This window comes from Branchiostoma belcheri, unplaced genomic scaffold (genome assembly GCF_001625305.1).
Source record: "Branchiostoma belcheri isolate BF01 breed outbred unplaced genomic scaffold, Haploidv18h27 scaffold75, whole genome shotgun sequence".
Taxonomy (NCBI): Eukaryota; Metazoa; Chordata; class Leptocardii; order Amphioxiformes; family Branchiostomatidae; genus Branchiostoma; species Branchiostoma belcheri.
Genome location: NW_017804409.1, coordinates 856,501 through 875,375, shown reverse-complemented (window position 1 = coordinate 875,375; position 18,875 = coordinate 856,501). Strand labels below are relative to the sequence as shown.

Below are 18,875 nucleotides of genomic sequence, written 5' to 3'. Positions count from 1 at the left end.
CTATTTACAAAATGTTTCTGGTGAGAGCAGCCACGTACCATGATGTATGAGCGTGTGTTACAGGTCAGCTCAAACAAACTCAGTGCTAGGATTACAAGTACGAGAAGTTTTAACAATGTGACTCTTAAGATCCCCTGTCACTCTGTCCATTCTAACCACCTCTGGGGGACACTCTTTAACCTCCTCTGTCGCTCTGTAGCCATTCTACGCAGCATGCCGGCGGCTCATCCTCTGTCACTATGGCCATTCTACGCATCTCTGACTCACACATTCTTCTAATTGCTGGCCCTCATAGGAATTGAGAATGTTCAGAGGAAGTCAGAATATCAGAGAAAGGCTGGAGTGACGAAGAATGTTCACTACGGGTGAGCCAAAATACTAGTAGCCAAGAAAGGCCAGGGGGATGGTGAATATTAAGGGTGTAGTAGAAAATACAGTTATATTGTAGGAGTAATATTGGCCGAAATAAGCTTAAACTATTACATTTGTAGTGTAATATAAATTGTGTGCGATTACCTGTTGTGCATATATCTGAAATTCATTTGCATACTTGTGACTGGACAAATACGGCTGACTGGCATCCGCATTTGTGTGTAAACCAGGCCTAGGTGTTACTGTTTCAAGAAAATGTACCGCAACACTGGGCTTGATTGATGACTTGGAAGAAATTATGGCCGCCGGTTGGATTTCAACCCCTAAAAAGAGACTGTCGCCTGAGAAGACATCTGTGAAAAACTGCCTAAAACGTAGCAATTTAATTACGACAACAGTTTGGTGGCTGGGTAGCCAGGCCCTCTGACTAATCAAGTCTGATCGCTGGAGGGGGTTGGCTGGCGAAATCGCTGTGACACCGGCAAAATAACGCGTTAAAAATTCTACAATACGCAGTATCAAGACTACACCCTTGCAACGTTCCGTGCTAGAAACCACTGTGCCATATATACATTGGCAGCATGAATGTCTCAAGAAAAGGGAAACAACGTACACAGGGTCACAAAGTGGTCAAGGAGACGGCATTGCCATTGGCAGTGCGTAATTGTATAGCCAGAAGAACATGACCCACAATATACAGTAATAGATATCCGGTTCAACGCTACCGAACTAGTGACTACCAAACCTTGGCTTTGAGTAATTACAGATTACAAACTTCTCTCCTTTTGGTGCGAACGGCTGCCGGCTGTCATTTACAGCTTAACAGTAACGTTAACACCCGGCTTCTATCAAAGCGAGGTACAGTGGTTGCAAGGTCAACTTCAGAAGCAGCCTGCTGTGTCCTTGAAGTGTAATTACAGAAGGGATGTGGAACACAACTTTGCGAAAACATGTCAGTCACAATGTCCAGATAGCGTACAATCGGGGGGGGGGGTGTTCCTTACACAGACACAAACTGTATTGCTGGAGAAAATGAGACAGTCGAGTATATTTGTAATTTAAACATCATCTTACGGTATGTGGGGTCGCGATCCGTTCGTGGCAAGCTTTGGTGCCTAAAGCTGTCCAAATGTCACTAAAATTTTGGTCTTAAATCATCATTAACACTACAAGCCATGCTCGTATGAAATTATCTTTTAACATTTTAATTATATGTAACAGATACTAGAGAAATGAAGTTGACTTCTGATGCAAAACTCTGGCCTGTTTCTTGATCGCGTCTTATCGTTTGCTATATCATACTTTTCGTTCCCGAAAACCGATCGACCGGAAGCCGTTTCTAAACATGACCATAACATAAGGAAGCTACCCGATGAGAGATACGTATCGTTTCATCTGTCCCGGACCCATTGTGGTTTTCATCAGATCTTGTAGCCTGGATGCGCAATCTCCAATCAGATCATACAGTGGCAACCATGGACACTCGTCTGGCCAATGGATACTGCCTTGCCACCGAACATTTTTCCACGACATACTATACACTTGTGGGATGACCCGAGGCTCGGTGTGTCAACTCCACGGAAGCTAGCCTTGCCTTCAGGTCAGCCAACTGCGCGACCCGATCTCCTACCTCTAATTTGCAGCCGTCAACTTCAATAACGAATCTACGTCTAATAGACTCTTACGAAAAATGGGGACAGTTCGTTATGTGCGTTTCCGGTATTGGCTTTGTCATAATCACCAAGGATATGCTTTCATGTCCGTGTATGCCATACGTGGATGACAATAAGAATTGACATATAGTCACTTGCCTCTTTGTCATTCATGAAAAAAAAAATATCGAAGACTCGACGAATCTATGGGGTTGAGCGGCACACTCAACTAAAGTGAAACGTTATTTCCTGCAAATTTTGCCGGTACGCCGAGCTATTAAAGTGTTCTCTATTAAAGCCTACATTAATTGGTTCAGCTGTACAAAGAACAGCCAGGGCTGTCCAACTACATGTATTTTAAAGGGCTAGCCCCGGGTGACAAGGACATACAAGCTACATAAGATGAGTACAGGACATTACAATAAAAATAATGAACTCATTACATCTATAGGATTTACTATACATAAATGCATAACGACTTAAGCTAAGGTGTACTAAAAAGAGTAGTATTTACATCGGGAGGGCAGAGTCAGAATCCACAATGTATGGATCTCCAAATGAGGTCTGGAGTTTTGTTTTGAAGCAGGTAATAGTGGGAGCTGTGCGGCATTAGGAGGTAGCGTGTTCCGAAGCAAAGTGGCTCTATGGAAGAAGATTTTTTGGCCCAATTAGCCAGGCGGTTTGGTACTGGACAGAATCCAAGGACCTTTGGTTTTGTCTAATGCTGCCTGCCCAAACGATGTCCGCATACTCTAGACATGGTCTCGTGATCATGAGCCTACAACCAGTATAAAAACTATAGTCTTATTGCCGGGAAATCCCACCCTTTCTACAGGAACAATACTCCCCTGCTAGCGTTATTGTATCATCCCCAACAACGTGCCTTTTCACACGGCCTTGAACAGCAGAACTGCGATCATCGCGCTCAAGGACAAACATCTGGCCTGGATCTACTATGACGGATAGGGCACATTTTACATGCTATTCCAGTTTACTTTGTACATCTGAAGGGAAATCCGTACAGTATAACGCCTTGCAAATTATGTTTGTGAAAACTTATTGAGAAGCATTGCATGAAGACGACCTGAAATTTAAAGGTACCATGTCAATTCCTCTTTGTACATGACCGGAATATATATGATTAATAGTAAGGTATGTATGTATGTATGTATGTATAACTTATTAACAGTAGCTCTGTCCGGGCAAACTATTCCTTATCAGGGAGCGGCGTCGACGTCCAGGAGCAATTTCTATTGGTAATTGGAGATAGTGAGGAGTTTACTTAGTTTAACCTGACTAAATCTGCGCCCCTAGCGGCCGGCCCGGTATTGACTGGTGTAATACCGGGCCGGCCGCTAGGAGCGCAGATTTAGTCAGGCTAGGAGTTTACTTAGCCTTAATTTTACGAATTCATTTGTCAACACTGGGGCTCGAACTCCCGCCGAACGCCTCCCCACTATGGGTTAGAAGTAGCTTGGGAGCAAGGGTTGGCCGCAGTGGTCGCAGCACACACAAGCTACCCCGCTATAAAATATATTGTATGTACAATACCCACGGTTCACACAGTGAAAAGCCGCTTGTCTTTTAATTTAATTGACCTCAGATTAGACAGAGGTGAACTATTATCAATCACACCGCTAACGTAGCGACCTGAGGTTAAGCCCAATGTCATGCCTGTCAGACACGTCTAGACGTAACTGCACAAACCCTCCTTGATTTTAGTGGACTCAGAATCGGACCATGAAAATAACGTATGTGGTTTATTTCTCCCCTGGTGTGATTTTTTAGGTTTCAAAACCTCTAAGGAAGCAGAAATTTGCCCACGAAAACGGACGGGCAAGGCGTGGGGAGGGCGCTGTTGACGCCTGTATGACCCTCAAAAGGTTGAAGGTCATGGGGCATAGAGAAGTCATAAAGAATTGAAATTTTGTTTTGGGTGTAACTATTGTTCTTTTGTTATATTGATGAGGAAATTATTTACAAGGTAAGTGAAGTGGGGATTAGAAAAGGATGAGAAGGAACTCTGTAAAAGGTAAAACACACACAAAAAACATATTGTAACTTACACTACAACGACTACAACGCAAACCTGTCTATATTAGCAACCGCTAATATTACTATCTAGTTTGCATAGCACGTCAATCACAGCTACAAATTTGCATAATGTGAGGCTGGGGCGGTCCGAATCGATCGGTACGCCCACGTCGGCACATCAAAGCGCGAGTCGGCAAAGATCAAAGGAAGATCTGTTTCCGGGTGCCCAAGGCCAAAAGCACTATGCCGCCAAGCCTGTTTCCGCTGATCTGGTTTGCAAGCTCTGTGTCTTCACGCCCCGTGAAAATACAAAACATCTCAGGCCACTGTTTGATGTTGTTTTTGGTGACATTTGGGTCGTTTTCCGCATGCATACCTTCTATGTCCACAACTCATCCTGAATAGGCAGATTCTGTCTGTAGATTTGCACCCATTTATTATACTGTTTATAGAATGCTCACTATACACAGTCCGCAATCACTGCAACTAAACAAGTGAACTGGGCTTGTTTTCTGAAAGATACATAAAGATAATCATCTATAAATATTGTCCGATGAGTACAGGTAAAAGGTCACAGTGTCAGTGACCCAATTAAGGATTGAACACATAGACCAAGGAGCTTTTTTTTTTACCTCATTGCAAATACATATTAAATTGTTATATTTGATATGACTACGTATACTGGGCTTTTGCCTACTCTCCAAGAATAGGTTTAGGCTTTATCGGCCTATTTTTGGCGTGTTTTAGGCGTTTTTATTGGGCTCTTTTTTGAATGGAAAAAAAATCAACCTTCCGCAGACTGACTCGCCTGGCCAATATTTTTACTCTCCTTTTTCCCCAAATGCTGCGATCTGTATTCCCATAGGTATGCCTTGTGGGGGCAAGGAGGAATCAACTTTAATTTTACCTCCTTGATGGAGGCTAGCAAATGATGGTACCGGTAACTTTGGCCTTGGTAAATGGATACTGCCTGGTCAATTTGATACTGTCTTTGCAGCCAGAAAAAAAAGAATCAGCTTGAAAATTATCTGGACCTACCTGGAACTTGCAGCCGTTGCAGGGTTTTATAACGTAAAACGTCCAACAATCCTAGAAATTATCGTGTATATGCTTGTAAAGATATTGTAAAGTGACTGAACAATTTTGGTACGCAACCACAGGTACTAAACCACGCGTGGAGAAAGATCGATGTTGGTTGCTTTTTGGATTTGGAAGGAAACTGATATTTTGTAACGAATAGGGAGTATAAAGATTACATGATCTACAAAAACCTAAAGTTTTGTCAATAGCGTGGGGTAAATACATGTAGGAGTCTATAGCCACAGCAGGCCCCTTTGAGGGCAGGAAAAAGTAGGAAAATAGAAGAAAGTGGCTAAATGATGAGATTTTTTTGTCAAAGGAAATAGTTTCTACAATAATTTCTACAATTTCTCCATTGCGCAGAAGAAAAATATTTTCTAACACTTGCCGATATTCTGCACTACTCGTTGCGGTCGGTAGGCGGTAGTAACAGACTGCTTTTTCTTCCGTCTCATTAGGTTTTGTCACTTTTATCCGACCTCCTTTCATACTGATAGTGCGCCTTTCTTGGAAGAATTGACAGTATATGTATTAAGGTACGATTTAACATATGTACAGCAACATACACCGGGCAACTGAAATCATCGAAAATGAAAACTGGTAATCGTAAATTCAAGCAGATGTAGCATAGCTAGCAGGGCATGAAACTTTTCTTTCACGGTATCATCCGCTTGGGCGTTACAAAACTTTAGCTCTATCGCTCGAACTGGTATCAGAAGCCAAACATTTCATAATGCCTTCTCTTACGTACTCTTACTCTTACTACATGTTGACAGCCCTTCTCAGTTTTTCGGGTGAAGTAATAATAGGCACACAATACAATGTCAAAATCAATACTTTCCAATAGCGTACTAGTACTGAAGTCTGTGTGGCAAAAATGCGATGTCACGGAAAAGTTACTAGGTACTTGTTTTGTCGACGTCCCGTCATGGAGGTTATTTCTATAGGCTGGAGTGGTCCTCACACACACACACACCCGCACACACAGATATTGGTACTTCTTACGCGGCTTGTTTTGGGGGCTCAATTCAAGCACTTCAAAAATGAAAATTAATAATTACGAAAATGGACTAAGAAATGGCAATATCATCGCAGGCAGATTTCCCCGTCTAGAATGCTTTTATTTTCCGCCCTGAAATGCCATTAGATGCCTCTATTAAATAGCCTGGGTACCATCCTATTTGTACGCCGGGGCTCCTATACTCCCCCCTTAGAAATATATTTCTTAGGGGATAGGGGTATGGGAGCCCCGGCATACAAATAGGATGGTACCCAGGCTACTATTAAAGCCATCCAATGCGATTTCAGAGCAAAACTGGAATATTCTGATTTCTGAATAACGCAATATTTGTGATATTCACATTATATTTATACTGCTTCACATGAGCATATTTAAATCAGCACTTCATACTTTGTCCATTTAAAGCTGCAGAAACAAGCCCCAAGATGAGTCCTTTATTTTCTGGGCGGTAACCTAAAAATCAGCACAGGGACAGGCTTTCCAGTAACCATTTTCCGTCAGAATTTTTTGCTTCATGATGGTCAATATACATTGGGATAGTGTTGTTTCAACTCAGTATGTTGGTAAATGGCTAGAATATTGGCTTTGAAAAATCGGGTCTCCAAGGCCTAAAAACTGCATTGGATGCCTTCAAATACTGTCACCCTCACCTTCCTTGTCCCATGTTATTTATATAGTATGTTCAGCAATATAATACCCTTTTTACAAAAATATTGGCAAATTGCTGGACTAGTATTTGGACCGTTTGGATCTTTTCTGGGCTCAAATCCAGACATGCCATGTAACAAGGAATTTGAGCCGGAATTTGTTGGCACATTTCAGATTTGCTTCTCCAGTTCAATCAGTAACACGTTCGCAGACTGAAAGGCATCCTGCAACAGTTGGGACAGGAATATGTAGAAGACATATATGAGATTTTATTGCTTTTTGTTGTCTTCCTGAAAAAATGGAGGTACAAGAATTGTTTTTGGTTGTTGTGTGTCTGTGTTTCTGCATATTTGTGGTCAGCATAACTAAGAAAGCCTTTATGGATTGTGATGTTTGGTATGTGGGTAGGTTTTGGGAAGACAAAGGTTAAATATGTGGGCCCCCTGGTGTCTGACCTTGGTAATGCAGCAGACATGTTATGGTTTTGTCTTTTTGTGGATGATGGCTTTTCGTGTCGAGAACAAGTGGTGTGGGTTTGGTCCATCTGGCAGCCTGTTTGTGAGTACAATTTTCCTCGGAGAAAAAAAGGTTTAAAAACTCAATAATGATAATTTCTGTGACCCCCTATCAAACGAAGCTGTAAACGTTAGCTTAAAAGTCACAGCAAGATTTCATATTTTTCTAATGTGAAATTGGACATGACCTCAGCTACATGTAGAGCAAGTATAATTCTTGGTCCCTTAGTAGATCAAATTTGATGATGTCATTCTATATGTCATTTTTCCATATACTATCATAGCGACTGAGGGAGCGACTATTAACTAACCAGGATAGTACCCAGGCTATCCTTATACAGTACTTTATATATAATTATAGTAGCATTTCTAAAGGGTGTAATACTGACCAACCTCAAATCGACAAAAAAGGCAGTTTACGTTCACAACCAGCGTGGGTTTTATTACAGAAATACATACGGCATTCATACAACAAAACTAGTAGTCTGGCTGCTATATTGCTCATGTAGTACCTCTACAGCACTCAGAAGCTACCCTTAATAGTGGTAACTGCAAAAATCGTAACAGGTTTTCATCATAACCGACTACAATGTTCTTCTCATATAAATCTTTAATTTTGGATGATAAAAGATCTTAAATCCATAAATTGAAATAGTATCGAAATACATCAATACTATGTACCGAAAAGAGAGAAAAGGTCCAACTCCCTGTAAAAAAAAAAAGCATTTTCAAGAGATTTCTTTCAATATTGCTGGTGTAATCGTAAGTAAATGCTTTTCCCAAGCCAAAACAACTGAAAGAAAGACAGAAAAACATTGAATAGGTGATAAGAAACCTGCTACAATACTGCAATTGCCAGTGGAGTTGCCATTGAAAATGATGCCTAAAGCCTGAGAACCCTGTTTCCATCTTCAACGTTAAAAGACAAAAAAGCCTAGCACGTTTTCCATGTAATCTCCATACAAACATTCCTACTAGAATGAGTTAAACATCTGAAGAGCATTTCCCAGGTATTGCTCACACATATGGAAAGAAATACTCCAAATAGGGTTGCGAGATGAAAAATCTGCCATGGTCAAAATAGCCACTGTTCGAGAAGTTAGCAAATAAAAAAATTGCTGTTCTATACAAACACATAAAATGAAACTACGATGGATAATTGTCAAAATTTTTGTCATGATTGTTGGGGGAACTCAGGCAGACTACATAACAGGTTTGTTGAGTTGGTCAGCAGCAGCTTCTAAAAAACAGAGAATACTGGCCAATCCGTACATCCAGACACATACTATACCCTAAAGCATCCCCGCAGAGATACAAGAGTTGCTAAGAATAACGCGGGAGGCAAACTTTAGGCAACTCCTTACAACTTTGGTAGGTTCTACTTTCCCACCAAGCGCTTGCAGGCAACCGCTCATGACTTTTGAAAAAAAAAAATCAGGTATTATGTACGTGTAAAAATAATATCTGGAAGTTCGCTAGTACACAACTTGGAAACAAAAGGAAATGCTATTCTAAATCCTTGTTGTTTCATAAGGGGAGAACAAGCACTAGCACAACAAACTGGTGAATTTTCTTTAAGTAGTGCCAACTTCTTCATTTACAGTAAGAAGTGGCAAGCATTAGTGTGAATTTTAACCAGTATATTGGAGCTACCACAGTGCTTGCTTAAACTTCTTTAACTTTGTCATTTGAAATGTCATGTCAAATTTAACATTCTAAAAGTCATGTTAAGTTGCCTGCAAAAATGGAACGGAAAAAAATATTTGCACACTCTGACAAAACAAAGAGACTTGCATTTGCATACATTTGCATACAGCACATAACAGTCATTAATAAAACATACACCAAGAGTTTCGATAAAAGACCTACACACAGGAGTTGACACTGACATAGCATTGCGGCACTTTTTCTCAACTTAAGAGAGAAAATGGCTTTACAACACACATAATATAATATCATACACATCTCTCAAAGGATAAGAAGACAAATATTTGCAACATTGAAATTGTACAAATAAATACTAAAAGAATATACAATATGGTACTGGAGAAACCAATGCTATTGTGGCTGTGACAATTCAGATTAAAGCTATTTCTATGTGCTGCCTCCTTTTCAAAGTAAAATATATGTATTGTGACTTAAAACCAGCTTTGAAGCAACAAAAAATATGAAATTCAAATCTTCAGCTATTGGGCAGCATCTAATACTTCTAGCATTTAGAAATTCTAATTCGTCACTACCCATGACCAAATAAGGTAAGATGGAAGCCAATCTGAGGAATCTGAGCAATGTCCCATCATGCATCACTTCCCTGGGTCTTTCCTGAATCCAAAATGGCTGCCATTGTTCAAGTTTTCCCAAATAACCTCAAAGTTGTTTCACTCAAACAATGAATAAAAGACGTATGTTACAGTGAGTCAACTCTAGGGTCTGTAATTTGAGAGTAGATCAATGTACAACAATGTCAGCTAAATTAGACAGGGAAAGAAGTCCATTTTCCTCAGAAAATGAAAGTTTTGTGTGCAGTACTTCACATCCTACATTTCTCAAATTAATAGCCTCTTGTGTTACTCTACCATGAAATGTAAGCAAACTGAACTACGCCCAGCATCTTGTCCTGCAAGAGTTCCTTTTTTGGTGAAACATAAAAAATACCGCTAACATAATCTAAAGGCAGCACATAAAGACCCTTTTCCAGCGGCACATTTTGATCCCTTTATTTTATAATGGTACAGTCTGATGCTAGTGGTATGAGGAGTGATTTTCATCAGGCTGTACCATAAATGGGGGAAATTTTTTATAATTTCAACTGTGCTGAGGAAAAGGGCTTTTATCTGAATCTGTTCACAGCCAAAAATATTAGCCTCCTGTTATACACTGACAACGGTTCCAATATTCATTCCGCTTGTAAAATAGTATGCACTAGGACCCAGTATCAAATTGGTATTTTGCACTACAACTTGGAACAATGTTCATACATTTACACAACCTATGTACACTATACAAGCCTTGTTGCACAGGACTACATCATACGCCATCAAAAAAACGGCACTATACAGATCTCTCTCAGTGAGGCACGCTCACAAAATCTACACTACAAACATCATCATACAATAATGGCCTTAAAGGTGAATTTTGGCACCTAAAATATCTTTTCCAAACGCACCCCCCCTTCCTCCAAAAGTATGATACAGCTTCCCAAGGTCAAGTTGGGATCACGTGTTGGGCGTTGACTTGTTTGGTTGACTTGATATTGACTGTGAAGAACTACTCGACCCTGTAGAGTGTGGTAACGTGGTTGATACCGACGCAGCGGAAGGCGTTGATACTGATATCGTATTGTTCGAGGACGGCGCTGTTTTGGACAGTTCAGAGCCGTACGTGGATAACGTAGCTGAGGATGTAGCGGCGTTGGATGATTGGCTAAGGTTGATGGGGCCGGCCATGGTGCTGGACAGGTCGGCGGCGGTGTGGCTGATCGCGGGGAAGGGGGAGGTGGTGAGGGCGATGGGGGACTGCTGAGGTATCGGGAGCGGGGACGAGGCGGTTCCAGGCGTTGAGGCGTCGTCGGAGTCTCCGTCATCACCAATATAGCGAATGCACTTCTTCTTTCTCCTGGAAAATTAACGAAGGACCCTCAAATTTAAGGGAACATCTGACACTTCCGAGATCCCTCAAAGACATCTCACCGGGGATAGCTCCTCCGCAGGCGATTTGTTTAAAACCTGACATGGTCTACAGGTGGTTGAAGTTAGTGAAAATCTAACACTTGATGAAAAAACTGAAGGCCAAAATTTTGTTGTTCATTTAGGACAAATATGAGCAACAAATAAAAAAAATGGCTTCAGCATCTTGACACAGTTTTTTGAAAGTTTAAACAATTTCAACACTGTAGGCTCATTAGCTTCATCAAAACACCAGATGGTTAAAACCATAGCTGGTTTGTTCGTAGATTCTTGTAACCTGGATGAACCAAAATTTAATGGTTTTTCTTCCTTGTGAATGCTTCTGAGTGACACAGTTTTCAAAGTTGGTGGTTAAAACAATTTCCACACTGTAGTCTCATTTGCTTCATCAAAAACAACCAGATGGTTAAAACCATATCTTAATTGTTCTTCGATTCTTGTAACCTGGATAAATCAAAATTTAATGGTTTTTCTTCCTTCTGAAGGCTTCTGAGATAATTGTAGATCTTGCCATGCACAAAACGCCCTGAGGTTCCAGGAAGTGTCTTTGATGTCAGAATACAGGACTCATGTTACAGGGCCGGGATCTTTAAGGTGCTTGTTTTTCTTCTGTCTTAGAGGCAGGGCTCGAAACGCTGAATGTATATACAGGTTAGTGCAGGAAAAATTGTATCTGTGCACATAATTCTGATGCCTAACTGAGAATTTGATTCCTGTACTGTTTGTTACCATCTGTGAAGTACGAAATAAAGAAATACATGTAGTTTACAGTTTGCCTCACACTCTGGTGCAGGTAATTTTAGACTTGTGGAGTTGTTCCAAAAACTAGTTCTTCCAGTACAACAGAGAAACCTTTTGTTGATGTGAGCACCTAGATACAGAAATGGCCCTGCATACATGAGAAAATAGGGAAAGTTTTGGAACATAAAAATGAAAAGAAAAAACATAAAAGCCCCTTCAAACATAAACCGGACAAATAATACACGCACAACATAAAGCCAACACTGCAAACTGTTAGGCAGAATTGCAACACCAAACAACAAGCCACTCAAGCGTTATCCTACGACATTGAATGCAAATCTGTTATGTACAGAGATCCCAAAGATGCAATGCCAGGACTAAAACACAGAAAGAAGTCAAACATATTTTGTTTAGGATTTTCACAAAAAAGGACACAAAAAGTACCGTTAGATGCTTCACAGCTTGTTCACTAAACCTAGATGCTCTTGTCGTCACTGGTACAGCTTTCAGTTTCAAGTCACATAGGTTTTATTTCTTTACACACTGTTGTCCAAACTATGAAAAGCTGCCAGAATTTTTGAGTGAAATTTAGCTGCAGACAACTCTTGCATATTATCTTGTAGCACTTTTTGCACTAGTGTACTGTAGTACTTGTAATACAATTTGTAGTCATGATCCCTGCATGTTTTGTTTTGCTTCTGGACAAATTGCTTACAATATAAAAGTTCAAAGACAGTCCACATCACAAGCAAATGCAGGACATTATTGAATTCATGAAAAGGAAAAAAGAAAAAACAAGAAACACCGAGACTCCCACAAGCACGAGACTGCTTCCCTCTTAACAGTTGCGGCCTGTCTAAAAGCAAAGTCATCAAAAACATTTAAAACAGGAAAAAATAAAAACATCTATCCCCAAAAACATCTATCACCACAGCTAGTACAATTATATTCAAAGGTGGATGAGTGGCATGAAAGCTAACATAACTTTAAAGTCAAGGTCCTAAGGAAGAATATTTGAGAGTACAGAAAGACATTTCGAGGCCAAGAGATGGCAAAATAATCAGGGTACAGAATTTTTCATTTCGAAGTATGACTCTCCGGTAAAAGCTATTCTTCCTTAAAGTGGTTAGAAAAAATTGGTTGATTTCTGAGGGAAAACAAACGTATTGGCTTTGGCATCTTTGGGAAAACTGCACGAAGGCTATGGCACACAAGACTTAGTACCTCGGTAATATGACATGCCACGGTAACTGTATCAAGGCAAAGGTTTTTCTTTTCCTTTCTATTTTTTTTCTGTAACACATTTGAGTGAGCAGATGCATTGCCAAGAGGACCAAATTTACAGATTTAATCAAAGAAGTTACAACAGAAGCCAGGCCTGCAAAGAGATCGTCAAGTAAGAAACAGCAACAACTTTGAATGTGAAATTTCAAGGACTAACAAAGAATCATTGAATAAAGAGTAGAATAGAGTTTTAAAGTTGTTTCGATGTATCAAATTAGATCAGATTAGAAAGTCTAAGTTTTCTTGCACTCTCAACAAACAACAGAAAATGATTGTTTTGTTGTTGGACAGGCGTGCTGTTTCTTTTTGTTTTATTATCGAAAAGCAGCATTCGGAAGGAGAGTGATGCTGCTACCATGGCAGTGATTAACCAATCCTTGTTAACCTGCGCATAGCTCGTCACACACCACAGAACCAGTAGGCGTAAGAACTGTGCCTTAAAACCTCCAGTCCAAACCGGCAAACAGAAACAGAACAAAATGGGGCTTTCACGCCACTCGTCCGCTCCATACCTACAAGGCTTGCACCAGGCCTGCTGCTGATCCAATCCGAACCGCGCCCGGCACTTCTTCGGATTGGACACCTCCGACGTGTCTCCCTGCTGCTTGTCGCGCTTCCTCTTCTTCTTCTTCCCCTGCAAGGAGGGAGAGCATGGCAGCATAAATGAAGAATTTGTCTGTCCACTTTGTTTTTTCGTCTCTACGTACTTTTTGTTTTACACTTAAAAAAATATTCTGAGAGGCTACCTGAGATTCCTCCCCACTATTCCATTGAAGAGTGTGGTAAAATCTCAGACTGGGTAATACAGGCAATTTAAAACTGACATTTTTACATCAAGGCTATCTTTCTTTCCTTTCGAGAAAACATATGACAAAACGCAAGCCTACCCTAGTCTCTAATGCTCTGACAAAGACACAAATAGCTTCATCTCTTTTCTTGCAACAGAACCAAGTGGCAAAAGAAGACTTGAATAAATAAGACACTAAGAGAACTACCTTTCAAGATTGTGACAACTGATAAAAAAGAATAATCATAAAAGAATAAAGTATCCATTGTAGAATTTTGCTATAAAAAAACTCACTACACTTCTGACAAAAAAAGCATTCACTTGAAAGAATTACTTGTGTCAGAGTTTGTCTTCATTATTCATGAACTTGTAAAGGAGCTAAATGAGCGATGATAGAAAAAACTGCAAAAATATTATTCAAATCTCTAGTACCTGACAGAAACTGCACAACAAAAAGTAGGAACTGTTGTACAAAATGCAGCAAATATAAGGGTGGACAACAACAACAACACTATCTCTAGATTTCACTACTGTGGTTTCCATGCACAACTACATGTACTTCATGCAAGTGTGTCTGATGCAATCACTAAATGTCTTGGAACATCAGTCAATTCTCAGCAATATAAAGAAGTAAAACTTTGAACAAGACGACAAGTATTGTAACTTCAAGGACACTTCAGCTCGAATGTGTTTCTTGTTCCTTTGTAGGCAACATTTACAGTTGTAGATGCTGTGTAAGTCCATGTACTTTTGTTGTGCCAATAAAGATTTCTGAATATGGACACAAAACTTGACTGATCCTCCTTGCATTATCTACTTTACCCAACTGAATGGCATGCTATAGATGTTTCTACTATCATAACACTACTGCAAAGCTGTTTACTTCAGTTGGTAAATACTTGTATGCATCATGCACTTACATGGACCCATCCTAACAAGAGCAGTGCATCATTTACCACAAAATTATAGACATCAGACAAAAAAATGAAGTGTTGCAAGTAGCCAAATGATAGTCCGTCCGTAAGAGCATCCTTGTAAAATTGTTTTTGCTTTCAGTTCTTCAGCAAAATAACTACCAAGTTTTACAGCCAAAAACGATTAATATGACAGTAGCCATATTTTTCAAAGCGAACTGTCTGTACCATTCTTTGTTGAACTGATGAAAGTTTTCACATAGAGAAAGAGGTTGATAGTGCTTGCTCTTGCTAGGGCGTGGTCCTTTTTTAAAACTACATGGGGGGCACAGATTTGCGACTTGCAACAGAAAAAACAAAACCGAACGAATCTGATAGAAAAAGGGGCTAGCAATCAAAATTTATGAAAAGCATTCTACAGATGGGGATGACAATTACTCTTTGAACATTCAAATCAAAGGCAAACGGGCCTTACAAGTCGCTAATCTGCCCCCCAGCTACAACTTTGAAGTGCAGTCACCGACAAACTATGAGCCTCTTTTCAAATGTACTCTTCACCATAGCAGGCCATATGATAGTAGGCCACGTACCTAACATATGGCCTGTTACAATGTGACAAAGCAAGAATATACACTCCTTTGTAGTTTCTTTCTCCTTTGATGTTCTTGGCCAACCGACCTATGCGAATCGAGACGCCAAATCTTCGCGTTTTGTTGTCGTGAACGGTGGAATATTGTGTCTTTGTGAGACAGAGATTTGTGTCGGCTCAGACCCGTCTAAATCAACTGGTGGGATCTGTAATCGCAGGGGTTAAAACTGTTCTTCTACGGACCAAATCCCAGAATGATAATAATGGAGGTAAAATTACTGTGCTCTTCTATTCTTTGGTTGCTGTTTTGCTTCAATACCTGCATTTTATTCTCATCATCCGCTGGTTACATTTCAGAGAAAATTGTCTTGTTTTGTTGGAGTTGTAACATTTTGTTTGATCATCATCATCAACATAGCTTGCTTGTTTGATAAGCCAAATTGTGCCGAACGAAATACCTGTAATGCATGTCAATTTACTGAAAGGTAAATAAAAAATAATACTGTGATTGGTTCCAACAAATTGTTAAGGGAAGTGGAAGATGATTAAGTTTGATTCGTAAATCCTAAACATCACGCAACGAGACATATAACAGTTCATGATGGGGTTTCCCTAAGAAATAATTTGTTCCACAGTAAGATCTGACTGATCTGGGACAGGTCCTGTAGTGTCAATTTCGACCCCTGCAGTTGTCTGTAGTACTACAACTCAGACAAAAGTCAAAGGGCACTTGGATCAGGGTGAGAAGCAAAACCAAACAGTAAGACATCAAACACACCCTTTCCTTTTCACTCCTGTTTGCAACTTCCCAAGTCCCACTTGCTAAAACTCTAAAATTTCTAGCAAGGTGGTACTGTACATCAAGAACAGGTGAATTGTGATGAACGAAAGTAAAGCTGCACATGAAAGAAAGACCACCCTAAATTTGAAAGTGGACAAAGTGGTGCAGTATGTTTATTCCATGGCTTAAGGACAGCGCTAGAGACCATCAACAGCCACGAGGAAATATTAGGAGGGTTGCGCTTCTCTGGATCCATGCCCCCTTTGTTGCGATATTTGTCAGTGACTGCACTTCAGAAAAGGCGATAACATGGGGGTTGAACCTGTACGTAATTATCCCGGGCACTCCAGCCGGGGTAAAGCTGCATGTGGAGTTGTCGTTCCTTTCTGGCCAGCTCGTAGTACTTCGCCTGCTCTTCCCGCGGTAGGGCGTGCCACTGCAGCAAACAAACAAAAAAACGTTTGTTTGTTTATTCATCCATTGTTTATCTCAGGCTCATGGCCTATTGTATTTGCACATTTGAAAATACAGTACAAAGTTAAAGTACAGAGGAGTGTGTTAGGGGGGAAGACAGAGACCACTATCATCTATCAGAGGCCTTCCCAACAATTAAACAAAAACAAGCAAATAACAAAACAATAAATTAAAACACAGATGAATCAACATGAGTTAACAAACTTTAACATTATTGATATCATAACATTAAGAAGGCATGCAAGAATCCCCTTCAGATACATATAGAAAAAACCACAATAGTAGCTGGATTGTATGTTTGTAAACCAGGTCTATGTAATGTTGAGAGAAGTTACAGGTACTGTGTGTGTCAGAGTGGATTTTCATTTCTTGATTTCTGTTTCTTTAATAGATCTAGAGTGCCTCACTCTTGAAACTACTTTAATTTCACCGAAACAGCTTACAATTCACGAACAGAGAAAATTGAAGTATGTCCCATAAAATCAGTAAATCTGTTAAGAAATGGCAGTTAAAGTTAATATAAGACAGATTTCCTCATCCAGAAAATTTTTTTTTGTTTTTCCATCCTGAAATTGCATTAGATGCTTTTGAACCACGACACTGACTTCTACCCCAGAGACCTGAAGGTATAAGTAAGCAATTTAGAGCTTTATTCAGCGTGTAAAGTAAGTATGAATTGGGATTCCAGGTCATTGGTGAAGTCCTACAGTTCCGAATGCATGGAAATCCCATCAGGAGCATGTTAAACTATTCCGAGTCGTGGCCCTCAGCAGGACAGCTTGTTTCCCTGTCCCTGGGCTCACACATGCGCGAGGTGTAAACTACAAGGTCACTTGTTATGGCTTTAAACAGCTCCCAAGGTGGTGGTTGTGCTGAGACTGGCTTTTTGGAAAACACTTCGTCTTATAAACTCTTTTTTTACAGTGTATTTTGAGATTCGTGTACAATGCATCATTACTGCTTCCAAAGGATCAAATCACTCTCGTTCAGAAAAGATCTGACAAAACTGCCTTTGTGTTTGTGTTCCAAATGTTTTAGTCAGCAGCACTTTTTTGTGTGGAAAAAAATGAGTACCACGCTGAGACTTGCTTTCTGGAAAACACTTCGTCTTATAAACTCTTTTTTTACAAAAGAGTCTTTTTTTACAATGTATTTTTGGATTCGTACAATGTATCATTACTGTTAACCAAAGACTAAATCACTCTAATTCAGAAAAGTTCTGGCAAAACTGCCCTTTTTTTTTGCATTCCAAACGTTTTAGTCAGCAGCACTTTTCTGTTTGGAGAAAAGAGTACCACCAGCCTTATAAAGGTTGAAGTCATCATCGGTTGTCCCAAACTAATCCCGTAATTTGTCTACGGGTACAAAGGTGTCCTATCCTGCTCACTGGACTGAATAATTTGGCATATTACTGTCCGACTTCTCTTCAAACACGAAACTACGGACATGAAGCAAGCGCTGCTCCCTTGCAACGGGCTGATAGGAGATCTACGTATCGCGGCCGGCCAATAAACAAGTGCCCCACTTTGGCGTAGTCCCAGTGGCCACAGCAGCAATTTATTGAAACTGCCGGGCCCTTTTTACGGAGCAGGCATATTTACTTGTCGTCGGGCCTGACAAACTCCGAATGTTAGCGCTCCAGGCAAAAAGTCCCATTTACTACAATATATGTCAACTCGGGAGGGGGAGGTCACGGCTCCAACTTAATGTAGCGCTCCCGAGGTAGACAGATAGACAACTTACGGTGACAAACAATATGTTCTCTATCTCTGTGTGTGCATTGTAACAAAGTGGGCACTTGGACCGCGGCGCGCCCCAAGTCACAAACAAATCACGACCTGGCTTGGTCGGGAGCACCGCGGAGCGCCCGTGTGACGGCCAGACCTCGATGCGAAGAGCGCTCAGATAGCAGCTTAATGAAAAGTGAAAAATTAAGATGGAGTCCGCCCCTCCGGGCAGACTATAAGGACATCGAGGGAGTCATCTTTGTGAGGTGGTTAAAAGCCGGGTCCCAGTCATTCCTGTTGGAATGGTACCATTAAGTGCCATCTGCCCCTTTCATGCCAGAGACGTCCAGATCTTATCACACAGCAAGTCTTAGGCCGAATGTGCTCTGGCGGAACAGAGCGCACAAAGTAACGGCCCAATCCTGTCAACTGGCCGGCCGATTCACCCTGGATACCACCGGGGCCATTACAGAGACGTATGGTCATTTGTACCACCATTCATTACCGCTTGTCTTGTCTCTAGCACCGGAAATTTGAGACAAATAAGAGAAAAAAAGTATCTTTTTCAGT

General features: G+C 40.6%; 1 protein-coding gene across 7 annotated transcripts in view; it reads right to left on the bottom strand.

Moving 5' to 3' along the window:
- Nucleotides 1-7,743: 7,743 nt before the first annotated feature.
- The window catches only part of LOC109485396 (transcription factor 7-like 2), a 59,828-nt gene continuing 48,696 nt past the window's right edge, over nt 7,744-18,875 (bottom strand). For 2 of the 7 annotated variants that reach the window (XM_019788957.1, XM_019788962.1), the window contains exons 10-12: nt 16,427-16,540; nt 13,546-13,667; nt 7,744-10,937 (exon numbers count right to left, since the gene is read on the bottom strand). In XM_019788957.1, coding sequence (XP_019644516.1) covers nt 10,538-10,937; nt 13,546-13,667; nt 16,427-16,540 — 636 coding nt within the window. In that variant the 3' untranslated portion in view covers nt 7,744-10,537. The remainder of the gene's footprint in view (nt 10,938-13,545; nt 13,668-16,426; nt 16,541-18,875) is intronic. The other 5 variants (XM_019788959.1, XM_019788963.1, XM_019788958.1 and 2 more) reach the window with 4 other exon arrangements.